Source organism: Oncorhynchus keta, chromosome 2, assembly GCF_023373465.1.
Source record: "Oncorhynchus keta strain PuntledgeMale-10-30-2019 chromosome 2, Oket_V2, whole genome shotgun sequence".
In the NCBI taxonomy this organism is placed as follows: domain Eukaryota; kingdom Metazoa; phylum Chordata; class Actinopteri; order Salmoniformes; family Salmonidae; genus Oncorhynchus; species Oncorhynchus keta.
This window is the reverse complement of record NC_068422.1, coordinates 6,275,827-6,298,137: the sequence shown is the minus strand read 5'-3', so window position 1 is coordinate 6,298,137 and position 22,311 is coordinate 6,275,827. Positions and strand designations below refer to the sequence as shown.

The 22,311-nt window shown below is 41.7% G+C and overlaps 2 protein-coding genes across 4 annotated transcripts in view; one reads left to right on the top strand and one right to left on the bottom strand.

The window, feature by feature from the left end:
• Window positions 1-5,762, bottom strand: part of LOC118371009 (piggyBac transposable element-derived protein 5-like) — a 52,222-nt gene extending 46,460 nt beyond the window's left edge. Inside the window, exon 1 of the mRNA XM_052471146.1 lies at window positions 4,899-5,762. Coding sequence (XP_052327106.1) covers window positions 4,899-5,211 — 313 coding nt within the window. The 5' untranslated portion in view covers window positions 5,212-5,762. The remainder of the gene's footprint in view (window positions 1-4,898) is intronic.
• A 205-nt stretch (window positions 5,763-5,967) lies between these two features.
• On the top strand, window positions 5,968-20,426 carry LOC118371010 (conserved oligomeric Golgi complex subunit 2-like). Of its 3 annotated transcripts, none has more exons than XM_052471143.1 (18): window positions 5,968-6,203; window positions 6,456-6,617; window positions 6,932-6,997; window positions 7,780-7,860; window positions 8,043-8,146; window positions 9,820-9,928; window positions 10,173-10,352; window positions 10,654-10,778; window positions 12,621-12,747; window positions 13,347-13,486; window positions 15,590-15,651; window positions 16,075-16,223; window positions 16,446-16,631; window positions 17,102-17,174; window positions 17,347-17,489; window positions 17,671-17,810; window positions 19,638-19,818; window positions 20,011-20,426. In XM_052471143.1, the coding sequence occupies exons 1-18, from the start codon at window positions 6,147-6,149 to the stop codon at window positions 20,116-20,118; spliced, it is 2,193 nt and encodes a 730-aa protein (XP_052327103.1). In that variant the 5' UTR covers window positions 5,968-6,146; the 3' UTR covers window positions 20,119-20,426. The 3 variants fall into 3 exon arrangements, with proteins under 3 accessions (XP_052327103.1, XP_052327102.1, XP_052327105.1); XM_052471142.1 differs by having other exon boundaries at window positions 5,969-6,203; window positions 16,072-16,223; XM_052471145.1 differs by lacking the exons at window positions 5,968-6,203; window positions 6,932-6,997; window positions 7,780-7,860; window positions 8,043-8,146 and having other exon boundaries at window positions 6,476-6,617; window positions 16,072-16,223.
• Window positions 20,427-22,311: the final 1,885 nt, after the last annotated feature.

Here is a 22,311-nt window from a genome sequence, read left to right as displayed (position 1 = left end):
AATGCATGGTAATCCGCACCTCCAACAACGCATCTGTCAAACTACTCAAGTTTGCAGATGACACCACTCTGGTCGGTCTCATCACCGACGGCGATGAGTCCATGTACCGTGGAGAGGTTGACCAGCTATCCACTGGGCACGGACATCAGTTAAATTTGGTTGAGTTGTCAACTAAAGTGAATTCAACGCGAAATCAACAAAAAAATGTCACCTCGTCATTGGATTAGGTTAAAAGTTGGGTGAAAAAAAGACTACATTTTCTTATGTTGATGACTTTTTTTGTAATCCAATCAGTTTTCCATGTTGATTTGTATTTTTTTATGACATGGAAACAACATTGATTCAACCAGTTTTTGCCCAGTGGGTAGTGGCATGGTGCAGTCTCAATAACCTAAAACACAGACAAAAGCGTGGAGATGGTAGTTGACTTCAGAAAACGCCCCTCACCATCTCTCCCCCTCGAGATTGATGGCTCAAGTGTTAGCACAGCTGTATCATTCAAATTCCTGGGGACCATCATCTCCCACAGTCTCAAGTGGGAGGACAACATCACATCACCAACCGGCCATCTGGCCCATAGAGACTATGGACTCTATGCTACAGTTTATTAGGTATACCACCCCATTCACGAAAATGGTTCGCTCCTACAGACATTTGAGTCACATGGCGGTGGCTTGCTATATAAAGCAGGCAGACGGGAATCGAGGCATTCAGTTACTGCTCAATTGAACGTTAGAATGCAAGCTAACAGGCAGACCAAACACAGGCAAATAACAGCACAGTACAACAGTGGTGTGCAGAACGGCATCTCGGAGCACACAACTCGGCGATCCTTGCCATGGATGGTCTATTGCAGCAGACCACCACACCAGATTCCTCTCCTATCAGCTAAAAACAAGAAGTGGCTCCAGTGAGCATATGCTCACCAACACTAGACAGTTGAGGAGTGAAAAACATTTGGTCCGACACCTGGTCTGACGAATCCCGGTTCCTGTTGCGTCATGCTGATGGCAGAGTCAGGATTTGGCGTAAGCAGCCACGGCCCCATCCTGCCTGGTGTCAATGGTACAGGTTGGTGGAGGTGGTGTGGAGAATGTTTTCCTGGCACACGTTAGGTCCCATGATACCAAGCAACGTTTCCATGCCCTGAAGAATTGACTGTTCTGGAGGCAAAGGGGTACTAGGTGGATGTACCTAATAAACTGGCCACTGAGTGTATATTCTTACTGATACTGTACATTTGTACATCCACTGTATACCCACTGTATATCAACCGTAAACCCAAGAATAGAACCTTGATTAAAACTGCAGCACTGAGCTGTCACAGGTCTTCATCACATCTGTTAATGAACTGTGTAAAACGGTGGGTGTGAAGTATCCCTGGACTTAAGCAGGCCCTGGGTTAGAGGAGCTCTGGGTTAGAGGAGCCCTGTGTTAGAGGAGCCCTGGGTTAGAGGAGCCCTGGGTTAGAGGAGCCCTGGGTTAGAGGAGCCCTGGGTTAGAGGAGCCCTGGGTTAGAGGAGCCCTGGGTTAGAGGAGCCCTGGGTTAGAGGAGGGTTAGGCCGTCACTGTAAATAAGAACTTGTTCTTAACGGACTTGCCTAGTTAAATAAAGGTTCATTAATGACACATCACAAAATCAGTGATGAAACTCATTGAACTGTCGCTCTCTAATCTTGTAAAGTCAGTGAGGGAGTAGAGCACCTCAACCAAGGTGCAGCCAAAAATAACAAGAGAGCTCATCTAAGAGCTCTCAATTAAAAGCTGATGAACCAAAATATGTAATAAAATGATCCGCTTTTAATTGTGAGAATCACACCTATTTTTCTTGGCACACTTGTAAAGTATGCACATTCACTGGAGTGAGAAAGCGTCTCTAAACAGAAGTAGAAGTTCAGGCCCAGTAAACCAGTATTTATCTCATTTTCTGGAACAAATTGATATATCTGAAACAAACTCTATATCTGGAAGTTTGGATTGGCCAACTGCTAAAAGCCATTTGGCTAAAATTAAAAATCTCATGTCCTCTCTACATCCAGCCTAGAGATAATGTGGGGTCTCAAAAGGACCATAATCAACTAGTTTGGTTTGCTGAAGAAATAAATACTTGTTATTTTACTACTCTTGCACTGAGTGTACATGTCACGTTGACAGAGGTAAAAGTTGTTCAAAGGGTGGGTCACACTACAGACCTAGACACGGTTTCAAAAACCACTTCTTTAATCCTGTAGACTTTCAAATCTGGCAGCAAAGTGCAAAATACAGGATGACTGCCTTAGAGGCAGGGATTTCCAAAGACAGATGCCATCAAATCAATACAGTAAACAGAAGTCTGGCCAAAAATGTGAACATATGGAATAGAATTGTTTTATTCGCTTGATTAAGAATTCCATTGTGGGAAATTCCTGACAACACAGCGGTAGAATGTCTAAGACGAACATACTGTAGATAATGTATGTGCCATTTGATAAAGTGAAATGGTACGTGATTGATTCTAAAGCCTTTTCTATCATAATTATGTTACATAATAGATTATACGGTAATAGATTATACAGTATTATATTGTAATCCAGGGGGGTTGTCCTAACGTGCATATACACACTGCAGAGATTTTACTAGGATAATGAAATGAACTAAAAAAAAATGACATTTCAGACCCATGGACATGCTTATTAAGTACTGCCTATCCCTGCTATAACTGTGGGATTTTCATATCGGACTAAATATCAATTATACAGACTCCATCTCTCATTTTCCCAATTAAAAATGTATGTTGTGGTTTATTTATGTATGATAGCTAGTGTCCTGTAGAAGGGATGTTATAACTCTAGTTTCTCCTTGAGACATGTGGACTGGACAGTCGTCTCCTCAGTGAGCACCAGTTTGCTGCATGGAAACCTACCGTTGACCTAACCTTAATGACAAAACCACCTCATGTTCATCTTTTCTGGCCACACTGTGTCTTGCCTATTTGCTCATACACTAATGGTTTGGACACAGTCAAGCTTTTACTGCAATTTGGCTGGGGAATTTGTTTCAAATACACCTGCCAACACTATTGTTTGTGTCAACAGTCTCAAATAACTTAGTGGTGACTGTGAAAACAAACCATTTTCTAGTGGAGACAGAGACCGCCACACATACATTCTGTAGTGTGGACTATAAAGTACAAAGACTTCTGTATGCTGAAGTGATTCCCAAGGCAATGTATTGGCTAACACCACCACCTGTCATTGCCAGTGATGAAGCCCATACCAAAGCCTACAGACAGATGGCATGATTTTCTCTCACGTCGTGACAGTGGCACAAGGCACCACCCAGACCACCTTGGAGAGAGAGGGAGGCATTTATTTGCAAGTCAGTGAGAGAGTGTTCAAACAGAGTAATGATGAAGGGAGGAACCTCACCCTACACATGCTTATTTAGTTACATTTGACATACAGTATCTATCAATACCACCTATTATACGACTGACCAGAACTGTAATACATTGATCATTTTACAGGACATTTGTAAGGATAACAATATGACATTCGGTTAAGTTGTTGGTACTAGAATGGGTTTAACTCCTGAAGTATGACTGGTAACTACTAGGTATTACTTTACAGTGGCAACACTGGGAAACCGTTTTTAAAAACATTTTATTCACTTTAAAGTCCCAGTGCAGTCAAAAACATGATTACCGATGATTATTACTTAATGGACCAATTAGAACGAGAGTTCCAAACCCCTGCCAATAACAGCAAGTTTTCAGTTTTCCCCTCCCCACACACACCACTACCAGACAGTCCTAGCAAAATTTTTGTTTTACAAATTGCTCTTTGCTAAGAAGCTATTTTTGACCAATTTAATCTTAAACAATCTCAGTAAGGTTCTTAATTGTTACACAGAAATGATTTGATATTGAGATCAAATAAAGGCTACATTGGTCCTTTAAACTCTGCCTTGGGCATGCAATAGGAGATTGAGATAATGGAATAAAGATTACCATTACTTTACAGGCCCTCCGTCATTGATCGTAGCAGCTGAACCTTCCATGAAGATGTAAGAGGGGAGATGGTCATTCATCTCCACTTAAAGAGATAATTTGTCATGGCTGCTATAGTGCCTCGCCTCTCTCTCAACCTATGATGTTTGAACAAACAGTGCTCCCTGGTTCATACCCAGCAGCCACACACAGATAGGCCTACAATCTTCACTATTAACAGTGATCTAGGGGTGATTTCCAGATGTGCACCACTAACATGTTCTACACAGCAGCTCTTAATATACCGCCATAGACTACCTAGGTCACCTTACAGTATATTGCCAATGTAAAAAATACAAAATATTCCTGCCAATGAACATCCTCTATCGTATTTTTACCTTTCTTGGAGGTCCAAAATTCACATTGGCACTTCAATGCCTTAGTTGGCAAATACATGTGGTTGAACAGGCAAAGATGTTGCACAACGTTATTAGTCTCTGGAGATGCAGTGAGAGGAACAGAGAAGCAGAGAGGCTCCTCTACAACTTGTCCCCTATGTCCATTTACTGTTTGCTCCTCATGGCAGTGCAGTGTTACAGTGTGGGCTATTTCATTTGGATAATTAAATAGCCAAATTCATATAAGCCACAATTCTCCAAGAATGCAATCCATATTGTGACATGATCCTGTATTAAAGGACACTTGGGCTTTCTTTCTCTCTCCCTCTTTTTCTTGACTGGTTGTTCAATCAGGAGTCAGGACCTACAATCATAGGCTACTTACCCCACACACACACACACACACACACACACACACACACACACACACACACACACACACACACACACACATACACCTTAGATGATGGAGAAGATCAGATCATGATCCTATTCATTATGTCAAGCGAGGCTTTATTCTTAAAATTAAATACCATATGTCTCGTTGTATGGGGCCACCGTGATATCTTGCAGGGTGTCGCTCCATCCATCCTCTTCTGCTTGAGTTGTTGAGACGGAGCCGGGTGGACCTCCGCTTTGACAACTCACAGTCTCACCTGACCTTTGATCGTCGCCGGCCTCCATGCAGCAGTTATCCGAATTCGAGTCACCCGAAGTGCTGTAAAAAGGATTGTCGCTGCTGTCATCTCCCGATTCCCCAAAAACATCATCTGAGATCTGCAAGCTCTCGTAGCGTGAGCGAGCCGCCTCCAGGACAGACAGCGCCTTCCTCCCACATTCCGCCATCTCTCGTCGATGCTTTTTGTAGCTTACAACACCGCACAATATTCGACATGCAACTATCCACGACTGGGAAAACTCGTACCACACACACCTACCTACGTCCACTCCCACTGTACGTTTTTAGAATTATGCTAGGCCTACTGCAGACTTGTGATGTGATATCTTCTATTCTCCCCTTTCTTCAAAGCATGTTCCGGAGAGGAGCTGTCCTCATCAAGGATACTTAAATACCTCTAGGCGCTATACACAGAGACCGAAATTATCAATATTGATCACAGCTCTGCGTATCCGGGTTGGGCCAGCTATTTCGTTGGTGGCTCGTAAAATGGGCTCGTACTGTGTAGAGATTTCAATGAATACGCGGCATCATGATCAGCTGACCTGGGTTGCTCTCATGTGCTGGCCAATAGCGTTTATAATAGCGCTGTATAACTCACTATAATGTCAAATCTTATGGTATTAAAGCAGAATTGTCTTCTGATGCGGTTAGAAAATGCATATACCCCATCAATTGTGTATTGCTTATGATACGAATATAAAACACATGTTTGACTAATGCGTTCGTTTATTAATGTATTATTAATGCATTCGTTTATTCAGACAATGTAATTACAGGAACTCTTTCAAATCAGTTTTGAAAACGTTTATTGAATTTATGTGGAAAGGAACACAACAGCAGGAAAATATATTTATTTTTAAGACCACCATATTTTTTGAAAAACCCAAGCAGCGCTCCCCTTAGTGCCCTGTGGGGGGTGCAGTAGACTGGTTCGCGGAAGTCATCTTGCTTTTTGGTGTGGTACCCTGTCATGTTTGCGGAAGTATACTTTGTCTTCTCCCCTCTGTCATTCTTCAGAAAGTATTTTGCAACATTCGTTAATTTATAGTATAACTACATGTCCAGCCTTTTCTGATTTCAAAGATAGTACAAAAGAAAGATGAATCTGCCAAAGGGGCCGGATTCTCTGTGTTTCGACAAGGACGTGTTTATGAAGGTAATAATTTGACTTTTGAAACTAGCTAGCTGGCTAGCAATGCCATAGGTTAGCTAGCAGTGATCAGCCAAACTGGCTTCATCACTTGTTACGAAACGACTTATATAAGTTTGTCTCGTAGTATTTATCTACCTAAACCCTATTAGAAATGGCAAGTTAGTTTCTGCTGTACATCATTTGCATAATCTTAGCTAGCTAGCTAACAAACTACATGATCATTCATGACATGTTTACATCATCTGTTGCATTCAGGATGACTTCGACGTGGATCAGTTTGTTGCAGATTGCAGAAAGCATGTCCAACTGGAGGAGATGCGCGAGGACCTTGAGATGTATTACAAACAGCTCAAAACAGCCATGGTTGAGCTCATCAATAAAGACTATGCTGACTTTGTCAACCTCTCCACCAATCTGGTGAGTTTCTATGGCTGACGCGTTCAAGATGCTGCAGTGTCCCCCACCCATAAGCTGCATTAGGGAGTGTTTACAACCATGCATTTTCAGCCAAATAACAAGATAGCAATCATATTTTACGATGATGTCACTCAAAAGAAACAAGGAGCAACTGAGAGCAACAGCAGTAATCTGCTCAATATAGATAGATGTAGGATAATGATGATGTTAGTTTGTTCTTCCTAACAGTTGTTCCAGCTAGGATCAGGACTTTTACATGTCAAATAGGCCTAATAGCTACAGTAGCTAGATAATAATGGATATCATTTATTTAGGTTGGAATGGACAAAGCCCTGAACCAGCTATCAGTACCACTGGGTCAGTTGCGTGAAGAGGTGCTGGTATGTGCTCTGTTTCACTCTATTTTTTTTTCAAATTATGATCAATTGGATTTACCTTCATTTCTGTTGACTTGGTCACATGTTGTCCTTTTTCTATTGACTTGGTCACATGTTGTCCTTTTTCTATTGACTTGGTCACATGTTGTCCTTTTTCTGTTTACTTGGTCACATGTTGTCCTTTTTCTGTTGACTTGGTCACATGTTGTCCTTTTTCTGTTGACTTGGTCACATGTTGTCCTTTTTCTGTTGACTTGGTCACATGTTGTCCTTTTTCTGTTGACTTGGTCACATGTTGTCCTTTTTCTGTTGACTTGGTCACATGTTGTCCTTTTTCTGTTGACTTGGTCACATGTTGTCCTTTTTCTGTTGACTTGGCCACACGCGCTGTCCTATTTCTGTTGACTTGGTCACACGCGCTGTCCTATTTCTGTTGATTTGGTCACACGCGCTGTCCTATTTCTGTTGACTTGGTCACACGCGCTGTCCTATTTCTGTTGACTTGGTCACACGCGATGTCCTATTTCTGTTGACTTGGTCACACGCGCTGTCCTATTTCTGTTGACTTGGTCACACGCGCTGTCCTATTTCTGTTGACTTGGTCACACGCGATGTCCTATTTCTGTTGACTTGGTCACACGCGCTGTCCTATTTCTGTTGACTTGGTCACACGCGCTGTCCTATTTCTGTTGACTTGGTCACACGCGCTGTCCTATTTCTGTTGACTTGGTCACACATGTTGTCCTATTTTTGTGTGTTGTGTTGGTGTCCTTTTTACATCTCAGAACTTGAGAACATCTGTAAGTGAGGTGGTCCAAGCCATTGACAACCAGCTATCCAAGCAAGATGATTTGCAAAACAAAAAGGTTTGTTAACCTTATGTCTACCATTTTAAACAATAGTTTTTCTATAACATACAGTACATTTGTATGTGTGTAGCTGGATGCGTACACTTTTGCAATTCATTTAGACAAAAGATTATGATTCAAAGAAAAGTTAGACAAATTTCTTTAAACTGTCATGTTTCTCTTTTCTTCGTTTAAACCAGATCAATGTCATGAAACTCATACAAGTTGTTCGATCAGTAGAGAAGATTGAAAAAATCCTACATTCTCAGAACTCAAAAGACTGGACATCTCTTGAGATGAGCAGGTCCGTTTAAAAAGAGATTGCATCAGCTTTTTGCTGATTTGACATAGGCTATTTACCATACGGATGTATCTGTTAATGAAGAATACAGTCTATTTACCATACGGATGTATCTGTTAATGATGAATACAGTCTATTTACCATACGGATGTATCTGTTAATGATGAATACAGTCTATTTACCATACGGATGTATCTGTTAATGATGAATACAGTCTATTTACCATACGGATGTATCTGTTAATGATGAATACAGTCTATTTACCATACGGATGTATCTGTTAATGAAGAATACAGTCTATTTACCATACGGATGTATCTGTTAATGATGAATACAGTCTATTTACCATACGGATGTATCTGTTAATGAAGAATACAGTCTATTTACCATACGGATGTATCTGTTAATGATGAATACAGTCTATTTACCATACGGATGTACAGTTGGAGTCGGAAGTTTATATACACAGACATACACTTATGGTTGCTGTACAGACAGATTATTTCACTTATAATTCACTATCACAATTCCAGTGGGTCAGAAGTTTACATACATTAAGTTGACTGTGCCTTTAAACAGCTTGGAAAATTCCAGAAAATTATGTCATGGCTTTAGAAGCTTCTGGTAGGCTAATTGACATAATTTGAGTCATTTGGAGGTGTTCCTGTGGATGTATTTCAATGCCTACTTTCAAACTCAGTGCCTCTTTGCTTGACATCATGGGAAAATCAAAAGAAATCAGCCAAGACCTCAGAAAAAAAATTGTAGACTTCCACAAGCCTGGTTCATCCTTGGGAGCAATTTCCAAACCCCTGAAGGTTCCACGTTCATCTATACAAACAATAGTATGCAAGTATTAACACCATGGGACCATGCAGCCGTCATACCACTCAGGAAGGAGACGCGTTCGGTCTCCTAGAGAAGAACGTACCATGGTACGAAATGTGCAAATCAATCCCAGAACAACAGCAAAGGACCTTGTGAAGATGCTGGAGGAAACAGGTACAAAAGTATCTATATCCACAGTAAAAAGGAGTCCTATATTGACATAACCTGAAAGGCCGCTCAGCAAGAAGCTACTGCTCCAAAACCACCATAAAAAAGCCAGGCAACTGCACATGAGGACAAAGATCGTACTTTTCGGAGAAATGTCCTCTGGTCTGATGAAACAAAAGTAGAACTGTTTGGCCATAATGATCAAGGAGCAAGGAGGCCTACAAACCTGACTCAGTTACACCAGCTCTGTCAGGGGGAATGGGCCAGAATTCTCCCAATTTATTGTGGGAAGCTTGTGGAAGGCTACCTGAAACATTTGACCCAAGTTAAACCATTTTAAAGGAAATGCTACCAAACACTAATTGAGTATATGTAAACTTCTGACCCACTGGGAATGTGATGAAAGAAATAAAAGCTGAAACAAATAATTCTCTCTACTATTATTCTGACATTTCACATTCTTAGAATATAGTGGTGATCCTAACTGACCTAAGACAGGACATTTTTACTAGGATTAAATGTCAGGAATTGTGAAAAACTGAGTTTAAATGTATTTGGCAGAGGTATATGTAAACTTCCGACTTCAACTGTATTGCTGTTATTAATGATGGATACAGTCTATTTACCATGCGGATGTATCTCAGTTAATGATGAAGTTTGCCGTTTCTTTTGCTTTGTAGTCCTCTCTTAGCTGGCCAGATTCTGGAGCGGATTGCCACAGAGTTCAACCAGCTGCAGTTCCATGCTGTCCAAAGCAAGGGCATGCCCCTGCTGGACAAAGTCAGGCCTGTACGTCCCGTCACATCATTCAATATTGACGGCCCCATTGGATTTGTGGAGTTGATTTTCAGTACACAAACTAGACTAAGGTTAATGGCTGAAAATGGCCATGCCTGTCCATTGTAAACATCCCTTTACTGGCACTGTGTCTGTCCATGCCTGTCCATTGTAAACATCCCTTTACTGACACTATGCCTGCCCATTGTAAACATCCCTTTACTGACACTGTGTCTGTGTACGACTTGTGTTGTAGCGTATTTCTGGCATCACGTCCACGCTACAGCAGTCTTTGGAGGGGCTCCTCATACAGGGCCTCCAGACCTCCAACGTGGACATTGTGCGTCACTGCCTACGCACCTATGCCACCATCGACAAGACCAGGGACGCAGAGGCACTGGTGGGACAAATCCTGGTCAAGCCCTATATGGACATGGTGAGGTTGTGTTTTACCTGAACCATCAAGATCAGAAGATCATTTAGTGCTGGTGTCCCGTACCTTAGATTGAACCTACTCCTGGACTTAAAAACTGAATTTTATTTGCTTTTAAATCCAGAAATAGGCTTTATCTTGTTTCTGATAATCCAGCTCTTAGTGCCCAGCTCACCAATATCTTTGTGAAACGATGCAGAAATTGACAGTTCAATAACTTTGTGCTGTGTTCTGCTTCAGAGATGAAGTCAATGTTTCCCTCTCTATAGAAACAGTACTTCAGTTACTATTTTGTTATCAACAGGTCATTGTTGAACAGTTTGTCAAGTCCACCCCCAATGGCCTTCAAATATTGTACACCAAGCTCCTACAGTTTGTGCCACATCACTGTAGACTGCTGCGCGAGGTGACTGGAATGGTCATTTCAAGGTAAGCCCCATAGCTGTCCACAAAGGCAAAGTTCTAATGGCTTCTCTCCCTTCAGATATAAGAAAGAACATGACAGAATGGTAGTTACACATTGAAAACCCAGAAAGTACATGGTAGAATGGTAGTTACACATTGAAAACCCAGAAAGTACATGGTAGAATGGTAGTTACACATTGAAAACCCAGAAAGTACATGACAGAATGGTAGTTACACATTGAAAACCCAGAAAGTACATGGTAGAATGGTCATTACGTGTTCATAACCTAGAAAGTTCACGTTAAAATGGTAGTTACACGTTGATAACCTTGAAATACGTGGTAAAATGGTAGTTACACTTTCATAACCCAGAAAGTACATGGTAAAATGGTAGTTAGACATTGAAAACCCAGAAAGTACATGGTAGAATGTTAGTTACGTTGAAAACCCAGAAAGTTCACGGTAGAATGGTAGTTATGCTTTCATAACCTAGAAAGTACGTGGTAAAATGGTAGTTACACGTTCAAAACCTAGAATGGTAGTTACGCATTTAAAATCTAGAAAGTACATGGTAGAATGGTAGTTACACGTTCATAACCTTGAAATACGACGTAAAATGGTAGTTACACGTTGAAAACTCAAAAGTATGTGGTAAAATGGAATTTACGCATTCATAACCTAGAAAGTACGTGGTAAAATGGTAGTTACACGTTCAAAACCTAGAATGGTAGTTACACGTTCATAACCTTGAAATACGTGGTAAAATGGTAGTTACACTTTTATAACCCAGAAAGTATGTGGTAAAATAGTAGTTATGCGTTCATAACCCAGGAAGTACATGGTAAATTAGTAGTTATGCGTTCATAACCCAGGAAGTACATGGTAAAATGGTAGTTACGCATTCATAACCCAGAAAGTACATGGTAAAATGGTAGTTACGCATTCATAATCCAGAAAGTACATGGTAAAATGGTAGTTACGCATTCATAATCCAGAAAGTACATGGTAAAATGGTAGTTACGCATTCATAATCCAGAAAGTACATGGTAAAATGGTAGTTACGCATTCATAATCCAGAAAGTACATGGTAAAATAGTAGTTACGCATTCATAACCCAGAAAGTACATGGTAAAATGGTAGTTACGCATTCATAATCCAGAAAATACATGGTAAAATGGTAGTTACGCATTCATAATCCAGAAAGTACATGGTAAAATGGTAGTTACGCATTCATAATCCAGAAAGTACATGGTAAAATGGTAGTTACGCATTCATAATCCAGAAAGTACATGGTAAAATGGTAGTTACGCATTCATAATCCAGAAAGTACGTGGTGAAATAGTAGTTATGCGTTCATAATCCAGAAAGTACATGGTAAAATGGTAGTTACGCATTCATAATCCAGAAAATACATGGTAAAATGGTAGTTACGCATTCATAATCCAGAAAATACATGGTAAAATGGTAGTTACGCATTCATAATCCAGAAAGTACGCGGTAAAATAGTAGTTATGCGTTCATAATCCAGAAAGTACATGGTAAAATGGTAGTTACGCATTCATAATCCAGAAAGTACGTGGTAAAATAGTAGTTATGCGTTCATAATCCAGAAAGTACATGGTAAAATAGTAGTTACGCATTCATAATCCAGAAAGTACATGGTAAAATGGTAGTTACGCATTCATAATCCAGAAAGTACATGGTAAAATGGTAGTTACGCATTCATAATCCAGAAAGTACGTGGTAAAATAGTAGTTATGCGTTCATAACTCAGAAAGTATATGGTAGAATGGTGGTTAACCATTCATTATCTATGAATTTCTTGTTTGTTCTTTCTCATGTCTTTGCTTTCGGCTGTCTGTCCAGTGAGAAGGCAGACATAGTCCCGGGATACGACTTCTTGGTGAACTCAGTGTGGCCGGAAATCATCAAAGGTATCGAGGAGAGAATCGCATCTCTCTTCAATGCGGGCAACCCTGACACCTTTTATGACGTACGTACTCTAACTACCCAATCATGTTCCTCTGGCATCAAAACTGTCAAATTTTACATTTACATTTAAGTCATTTAGCAGACGCTCTTATCCAGAGCGACTTACAAATTGGTGCATTCACCTTATGACATCCAGTGGAACAGCCACTTTACAATAGTGCATCTAAATCTTTTAGGGGGGTGAGAAGGATTACTTTATCCTATCCTAGGTATTCCTTAAAGAGGTGGGGTTTCAGGTGTCTCCGGAAGGTGGTGATTGACTCCGCTGTCCTGGCGTCGTGAGGGAGTGTGTTCCACCATTGGGGAGCCAGAGCAGCGAACAGTTTTGACTGGGCTGAGCGGGAACTGTACTTCCTCAGTGGTAGGGAGGCGAGCAGGCCAGAGGTGGATGAACGCAGTGCCCTTGTTTGGGTGTAGGGCCTGATCAGAGCCTGGAGGTACTGAGGTGCCGTTCCCCTCACAAATCAACAACTACAAAAATCCAACAGAGCTTGGAAATAGAATAGTAGGGGAAACGCTGACCCTGAGAAGTCCTAGTCTGTACAAGTAGGAGAGGGAGGCTACATTCTCATTCGGTTCATGTTTGTATGTATTTTGCAGAGATACACTATCAGCATTGACTTTGTGAGAAAGTTTGAGAGACAGTGTGGCTCCCAAGCCAGTGTGAGGAGACTGAGAGCTCACGCCTCCTATCAGAGCTTCCACAACAAGTGGAACCTACCCATCTACTTCCAGCTCAGGTGAATAGCTGTGTGCTCCTGCATTGCTTGCTGTTTTTTTTTATTTATTTCACCTTTATTTAACCAGGTAGGCTAGTTGAGAACAAGTTCTCATTTGCAACTGCGACCTGGCCAAGATAAAGCATAGCAGTGTGAACAGACAACACAGAGTTACACATGGAGTAAACTATTAACAAGTCAATAACACAGTAGAAAAAAAGGGGAGTCTATATACAATGTGTGCAAAAGGCATGAGGAGGTAGGCGAATAATTACAATTTTGCAGATTAACACTGGAGTGATAAATGATCAGATGGTCATGTACAGGTAGAGATATTGGTGTGCAAAAGAGCAGAAAAGTAAATAAATAAAAACAGTATGGGGATGAGGTAGGTGAAAATGGGTGGGCTATTTACCAATAGACTATGTACAGCTGCAGCGATCGGTTAGCTGCTCAGATAGCTGATGTTTGAAGTTGGTGAGGGAGATAAAAGTCTCCAGCTTCAGCGATTTTTGCAGTTCGTTCCAGTCACAGGCAGCAGAGTACTGGAATGAAAGGCGGCCAAATGAGGTGTTAGCTTTAGGGATGATCAGTGAGATACACCTGCTGGAGCGCGTGCTACGGATGGGTGTTGCCATCGTGACCAGTGAACTGAGATAAGGCGGAGCTTTACCTAGAATGGACTTGTAGATGACCTGGAGCCAGTGGGTCTGGCGACGAAAATGTAGCGAGGGCCAGACGACTAGAGCATACAAGTCGCAGTGGTGGGTGGTATAAGGTGCTTTAGTGACAAAACGGATGGCACTGTGATAGACTGCATCCAGTTTGCTGAGTAGAGTGTTGGAAGCCATTTTGTAGATGACATCGCCGAAGTCGAGGATCGGTAGGATAGTCAGTTTTACTAGGGTAAGCTTGGCGGCGTGAGTGAAGGAGGCTTTGTTGCGGAATACAAAGCCGACTCTTGATTTGATTTTCGATTGGAGATGTTTGATATGAGTCTGGAAGGAGAGTTTGCAGTCTAGCCAGACACCTAGGTACTTATAGATGTCCACATATTCAAGGTCGGAACCATCCAGGGTGGTGATGCTAGTCGGGCATGCGGGTGCAGGCAGCGATCGGTTGAAAAGCATGCATTTGGTTTTACTAGCGTTTAAGAGCAGTTGGAGGCCACGGAAGGAGTGTTGTATGGAATTGAAGCTCGTTTGGAGGTTAGATAGCACAGTGTCCAATGACGGGCCGAAAGTATATAGAATGGTGTCGTCTGCGTAGAGTTGGATCAGGGAATCGCCCGCAGCAAGAGCAACATCATTGATATATACAGAGAAAAGAGTCGGCCCGGTTTGAGGTTTCAGCCTGGGGTTCTGTATGGCACTTTGTGACATCAGCTGATGTAAGAAGGGCTTCATAAATACATTTGATTGATTGATTGCTCCATGACCTTTGACCTCTGTGCTTCCTGTACTGACCCAGTTATGTGCATGCATTACAGTAGTGTCCACTCCACAACTCAATCTGCCACAGTGCTGTCAGAACTGATCTGGTAACCTCCCTGGCAGGGGTTGTTTCCCTTTTATTTCATTCATTTCATGTTATTTTTAAAACTTGCATGAATTGATGTATTCTGAAATCTATTAACAAGAATATCTACAACAAAAATGCTTTGGATTTTGCTCCCTTTATAATTGTCACCTACCCTACTGATGTCCAGTGTTCCATTTTACTTCCTGGATATTGTGCTGTCCACATTATATGTTGTTACAGATAAGAAGAAGATATTTACGGGCTATGCGTAAATATGTTGTCAGATTTGAGAGGTACTTTAGCATTGTGTCCAACACAAGTCTGTTTTTTTGCGTAAGGCCTGATGAATACTCCCTCTGAGTGAATATTGATTTTTTCTAGAGTCAACGTGAAGGTTGTTGGACACTCTGCCTTACACTGTTTGTCAGCCCCGGCACATTTTACAATGGAATGTACATCATGCTGCACATACTCAACACTGTGTAATAAAAAACAACGACATGTTTTTGATCAATTCCAACTGTTTTGCTCATAGAACAGCAAGCTAGCTTATATGTGTTCAACAGCCAGGCATTGACCTTTTGTTCCCCATCTCTGTCACAGGTACAAGGAAATTGCTGCATGTTTAGAGAATGCTATTGCTGATGGGTTAGAGGCAGCACCAGGTTAGTAGCTATATCCAACTGTAATAACACGACAGACCCTGGTTCGATTCCAGGCTGTATCACAACTGGGCGTGATTGGGAGTCCCATAGGGCGGTGCACAATTGGCCCACCGTCGTCCAGGTTAGGGTTTGGCCGGGGTAGGCCATCATTGTAAATAAGAATTTGTTCTTAACTGATTTGCCTAGCTAAATAAACGTTTTTTAAAAATTAAATTAAATATACAAATGGATAAGTTATTTTATTAGTCATTACCATAATATACAATATTACCTGTTGGCTTCAATTATTTCCTCCCTTCCTACACTCTCTCTTCCCCCACCCCCACCCTCCCAACACACTCTCTCTTCCTCCCAACACACTCCCCCCCCTACCCTCCCTACACACTCTCTCTTCCTCCCTATACACTCTCTCTTCCTCAGCAGGCAGCTCCTATCACCTGCTGGTGTCCCAAGTGCTGTGGAACAGCTTGGTCAGGTGCTGGGCGGAGAAGGTCTATCTGCCCCCGCTGGTTCACCGCTTCTGGAAGCTCACCCTGCAGCTGATCTCACGCTACTCCAAGTTCCTCACTGAGGTACAGCCTCCAACATGGCAATCCAACCTTCCTCCAACATGGCAACCCAACCTTTCCACTACAATATTAATGATAGTGTGCATAGTGTCTATAGATTCTATTAATCTAGTGTTCAATGTAGCCTGCAGTGTCAGTATTCCAGTATTTTAAATGAGTCCTATAAAAGGAAATGCTGGTCACATTAAGTTGTCATGATTGGTGTTTCTGGACCCTATCTTCTAGATGCTGACTAAATCTCCCTCCACGGAGGTCAGTAAAGACCCCGTGAGGCTCCTCCCCAGCTCCGCCTCCTCCACGTCCAGCCGCACCTCTCAGGATGATGAGGGCAGCGAGAGCGGCAGCCCAGCAACCCTCTCCACCAAACAGCTGGTCTTTATAGCCTCTGATGTGAACCAACTACAAGACCAGGTAGTGGTATGGACCATCTAGAAGAAAAAGAAACGCACACCTATTAAGACGAGGTGCTGGCTAGCGGAGTAGAAAACTTGAAAATAAAAGATAGCCGCACACTCTAGGAGCTCAGATGCAAAAATGTAATTACCAACGTTTCGACAGCCAAGCTGTTTATACCCTGATGAAGACAGCTTGGCTGGTAATTCAATTTTTTCATCTGAGCTCCTAGAGTGTGCGGCTCTCTTTTATTTTCAAGTGGTATGGACCATTCACAAGACCAGTTAGTGATATGGGCCAATCACAACGAGCCAATGCAGTTTTGTATTGAATTTACCTTCCCTAGAAGCCAAACGGAATTGACACAAATCTTAATAATGCTGTTTTTAACAGTTGCTTTTAGGGTTAGGCAACATTAGACATGCTATTGCATGAACCTTAATTTGTTCATATTTTTCTCGACTATTAAAAGTTTGCCTTTCTCACAGATTACGGAACTTTCCGAGATGATTAAGCAGAGACTGGAGATCATTGGGTACAACAACTTTGTAATTGTTGCAGGTATGTCATCGTCATGCTTGAAAGATGAAAAGCACACATTGATACGTTGTTCCAGACAAGTGTTTAATCATGGTACTTATTCCATCAGCTCTTACTGCATGTTAGTTGATATATTACCTTTTGATAGCCTTTTTTGACAAGTGTCCCTCCCTGCCTTGTGTTCTCTCTCCAGAGGCCCTAGAAGACTCCAAAGCCTCCCTGTCTGGCTGCATTCCCACCTTGAACCGCAAGATGACTCAGCATTTAACCGAGAGGTGCTTCCGCTTCCTGAAGAGTGCTTCTGAAGTCCCCCGACTGTACCGCAGGACCAACAAGGTGAGACAGCCCGCCCCTCAGGTCCCATCCTCTCAGAACAATGGAACAGTGGTCCCATTAGGCTTCAACGTTGCTGAGATTATTAGAGAACATCTGCTGTACAGTACCAAAATACTGAAGAGTGCACCACCCTCCACACTCACAGGCTTGAAAACGTGCCTGTTCTTCATCCCTTGTATAGGAACTTCCCTCCAGAGCATCTGCCTACATGGATAACGCCCTGAGGCCGCTGCACCAGCTCCTGAGCGACTCCAAAGACATGGTAAAGCCCTCCATCTCCCAGGACTGGCTACGGATCACACTCAATGACTGCACTCACAGGTAGGGGGACTCTGCTGTCTGTTAGACTTCCTGAGTAACACTGCTGTAGTTGCCTACACATCTCCAATCCTCCAGTATCCCCAACAGCACACGCTTTTGTTTTTAACCTGTCTAGGACGGAACCCCTCGCCAACAGCCATTGAAATTGCAGGCCGCCAAATACAAATCAACAGAAATCTCATAAATCAAATTTCTCAAACTTACAAGTATTGGGCACCATTTTAAAGATGAAATTCTTGTTAATCCAGCCACAGTGTCTGATTTCAAAAATGCTTTTCAGCGAAAGTTCCACAAACTATTATGTTAGGTCACCACCAACTCACAGAAAAACCCAGCCATTTTTCCAGCCAAAGGGAGGAGTCACAAAAAGCACAAATAGAGATAAAATGAATCACTAACCTTTGATGATCTTCATCAGATGACACTCATAGGACTTCATGTTACACAATACATGTATGTTTTGTTCGATAAAGTGCGTATTTATATTTAAAAAATCTAATTTTACATTGGCGCGTTACGTTCAGTAGTTCTAAAACATGCGGTGATTGTGCAGAGGAGCCACATGAATTCTCAGAAATACTCATTACAAATGTTGATGAAAATTCAAGTGTTATCCATGGAACTTTAGATACACTTCTCCTTAATGCAACCGCTGTTTCAGATTTTTTTTTTTACTTTACAGAAAAAGCATATTCTGAGTACGGCACTCAGAGCCCAAACCAGCCATTTGATAATGTCCATAATTTATGTCCAAAATAGTTTCTTTTGTTAGGGCATTTGGTAAACAAATCCAAACGCGCGTTCAGGGACAGTCGGATGAAAAGTTCAAAAAGTTATATTACAGGTCGAAGAAACTTGTCAAACTAAGTATAGAATCAATCTTTAGGATGTTTTTGTCATAAATGTTCAATAATGTTCCAACTGGAGAATTCCATTGTCTGTAGAAAAGCAATGGAACGAGAGATACCTCGCATGACTGAGAACGAGGCTGCTGCCATACCCCTTAGTCACACAGCTCTCATTCGCTCCCACTTCACAGTAGAAGCCTGAAACAATGTTCTAAAGGCGGTTGACATCTAGTGGAAACCTTATGATGTGCAAAATTACCCATATCCCACTCTGTATTTGATAGGGTCTGAGTTCAAAAACTACAAACCTCAGATTCCCCACTTCCTGTTTGGATTTTTCTCAGGTTTTTGCCTGCCATATGAGTTCTGTTATACTCACAGACATCATTCAAACAATTTTAGAAACGTCAGAGTGTTTTCTATCAAATAATAATAATAATAATATGCATATATTAGCATCTGGGACTGAGTAGGCGGCAGTTTACTCTGGGCACGCTATTCATCAAAAAGTGAAAATGCTGCCCCCTGTCCCAAAGAAGTTAACCCCAGACAAAAACACCTGATTCAACTTGTTGACAAGTAGAATCAGCTATGCTTGTACTGTTGGGGATACTGGAGGACCGGAGTTGGGAAACACATAACTAGAGTATACTGGCGACTGCTGAATGCGAAAAGGAGATCTTGTAAGGCGAATTCTGGTCCACATATAAATATTCTACATTGAATGCATGCCTTAGTTTTTAGTCCTTGTATTGTGTTATAATAATATTTAATAACATTTTAGGTGTAGTCTTCTGCTTGCTCCCTCTAGGGTCAATGCAGTGAGTCACAATGTTTTGTCCAAAGAATGGCACCACACAAGGTCACCAACTAGCATTGAATTGAATTCCATGGCAGTCAACCGTACTAACTTAAGTAGATTTTTGTTCTGCCCCACCAAGCACAGAAGTCTGTAATTTTCCATATTGACTTTGGGCAGATATTTTGAAACCATATCAGATGTTTTGAGTTCTGTGAAAAAAATGGAGGAGAGTTTAAAGAGACTGAAGCAAGCAAGGAAAACAGTGCCCACCAACACGACAGGAACCACCGGAGGCCCCACAGACGACAGCAAGATCCGCCTACAGCTGGCTTTGGATGTGGAGTACCTGGGAGAGCAGGTAGGGTTCACCCTGTTAGAGAACACCAACCGTATCTTTTAATTGTCCTTTGACTATGTTTTAGAAAGACAGTCTGTTTAACTCAAACAGTGGGAAGGAAGGAAGGAAGGAATGCATGTCAGGAAAATCCCCAGAATGATTGTTGTGATGGTAAGCTTCTAATACCATATTGATGTTTGTTTCACATGATAGATTCAGAAGATGGGTCTGCAGCCTGCCGACATCACCATGTTCTCAACACTAAATGACTTGGTCCAAGGAGCACAGGACGGGACTCCATCAGAGCAGGCTGGACCATAATCCTGCACCAATGTACCTGTATGCTTGTAGAAAGAAAGCCCAGTGAAGGACTGGTTCATATTTATGTTGAACACTGATCATATGGGACATGGCATTGAAAATCAGGAGAATTTCTAAATGTCATTGTACAATAGCAATGAAATATTTCCTACTGGCTCCCTGGCTGTTCATAGCAGCAAATGTCTAATTTAATGGGGCCTAAAGGGGTTAACCCTAACCTTTAAATATATTGTATGTGGTCAACAGAGTTGGTGAATGATGAGATATATATTGTACATTTTAAATAAAATGAATCAGTTTTATTAACAGCTTTGAATTATTGTATGTTGTGTAAATGTGATTCAAGTGACCTAATAAGACATCTGTCTACGTTCAGCTGTTATGAGGGGTAACATAATAAAGTATCTCTCTAAGTTCAGCGACAGTCAGTTCATTTGCTAGACAGGGATCAACCATAATTATTTTCAGTCTGGTTTTGGGAAGAGATTGTTCATTATTTTGTCTCAGGAGAAATATAGTCACTAGCTATTAATTTTTGTTCTAGAGGATTTGTCCCAAACAAAAGAGATCCACAATATTCAGAAACTGTAATATTCTTACAATCACAAAACAAAAATTCTTAGGATAATAGAAAGAAATCCATTTAGACCTTTCAGTAATAATTTGTCCATCTTTATCATAGCGTGCAGTACACTGCTGTAACCTACAATGTATACTTCTGTTTCAAAAGTTTGGGGTCACTTAGAAATTTGTTTTTGAAAGAAAAGCACTTTTTTTTGTCAATTAAAATGACATAAAATTGATCAGAAATACAATGTAGACATTGTTAATGTTGTAAATGACTATTGTAGCTGGAAACGGCAGATTTTTTTAATGGAATATCTACATTGGCGTACAGAGGTCCATTATCAGCAACCATCAGTCCTGTGTTCCAAAGGCACGTTGTGTTAGCTAATCCAAGTATATCATTTTAAAAGGCTAATTGATCATTAGAAAACCCTTTTGCAATTATGTTAGCACGGCTGAAAACGTGTTGTTCTGATTAAAGAAGCAATAAAACTGAGCTTCTTTAGACTAGCTGAGTATCTGGAGCATCAGCATTTATGGGTTTGATTACAGGCTTAAAATGGCCAGAAACAAAGCACTTCTGAAACTTGTCAGTCTATTGTTCTCAGCAATGAAGGCTATTCCATGTGAGAAATTGCCAAGAAACTGAAGATCTCGTACAATGCTATGTACTACGCCCTTCACAGAACAGCGCAAACTGGCCCTAAACAAAATAGAAAGAGGAGTGGGAGGCCCCGGTGCACATCTGAGCAAGAGGACAAGTACATTAGAGTGTCTAGTTTGAGAAACAGACGCCTCACAAGTCCTCAACTGGCAGCTTCATTAAATAGTACCCGCAAAACACCAGTCTCAACTTCAACAGTGAAGAGGCGACTCCAGGATGCTGGCCTTCTAGGCAGAGTTGCAAAGAATAAGCCATATCTCAGACTGGCCAATAAAAATAAAAGATGAAGCTGGGCAAAAGAACACAGACACTGGACAGAGGAACTCTGCCTAGAAGGCCAACATCCCGGAGTCGCCTCTTCACTGTTGATGTTGAGACTGGTGTTTTGTGGGTACTATTTAATTAAGCTAAAAAAAACATTAAAACATTCCCCACACCATTACACCACCTCCACCAGCCTTACCGTTGACACCAGGCAGGATGGGGCCATGGACTCATGCTGCTTACGTCAAATCCTAACTACCATCAGCATGACGCAACAGGAAACGGGATTCGTGGGACCAGGTGATGTTTCTCCACTCCTCAGTTGTCCAGTGTTGGTGATCATGTGCCCACTAGAGCCGCTGATAGGAGTGGAACCCGGTGTGGTTGTCTGCTGCAAGACCATCCGTGACAAGGATCGACGAGTTGTGCTTTCCGAGATGTTGTTCTGAACACTGTTGTACTGCGCTGATATTTTCCTGTTTGTGGCCCGCCTGTTAGCTTGCACAATTCTTGCCATTCTCCTTCGACCTCTCATCGACGAGCTGTTTTCGCCCACAAGACTGCCACTGACAGGATGTTTTTTGTTTGTCACGCCATTCTCAGTAAACCCTAGACAATGTCATGCGTGAAAAGCCCAGGAGGGCAGACGTTTCTGAGATACTGGGACAGTGTAACATTCGTCGTTGGGAGAAAGAGAG

Bases quoted from the DNA above. Each gene is read 5' to 3' on its own strand.
- LOC118371010 (XM_052471142.1), top strand. From the start codon at position 6,147: ATGAATCTGCCAAAGGGGCCGGATTCTCTGTGTTTCGACAAGGACGTG. The intron at 7,861-8,042 runs GTTTGTTAACCT...CGTTTAAACCAG, and splicing joins ATGATTTGCAAAACAAAAAG to ATCAATGTCATGAAACTCAT. The intron at 16,224-16,445 runs GTACAGCCTCCA...CCTATCTTCTAG, and splicing joins ACTCCAAGTTCCTCACTGAG to ATGCTGACTAAATCTCCCTC.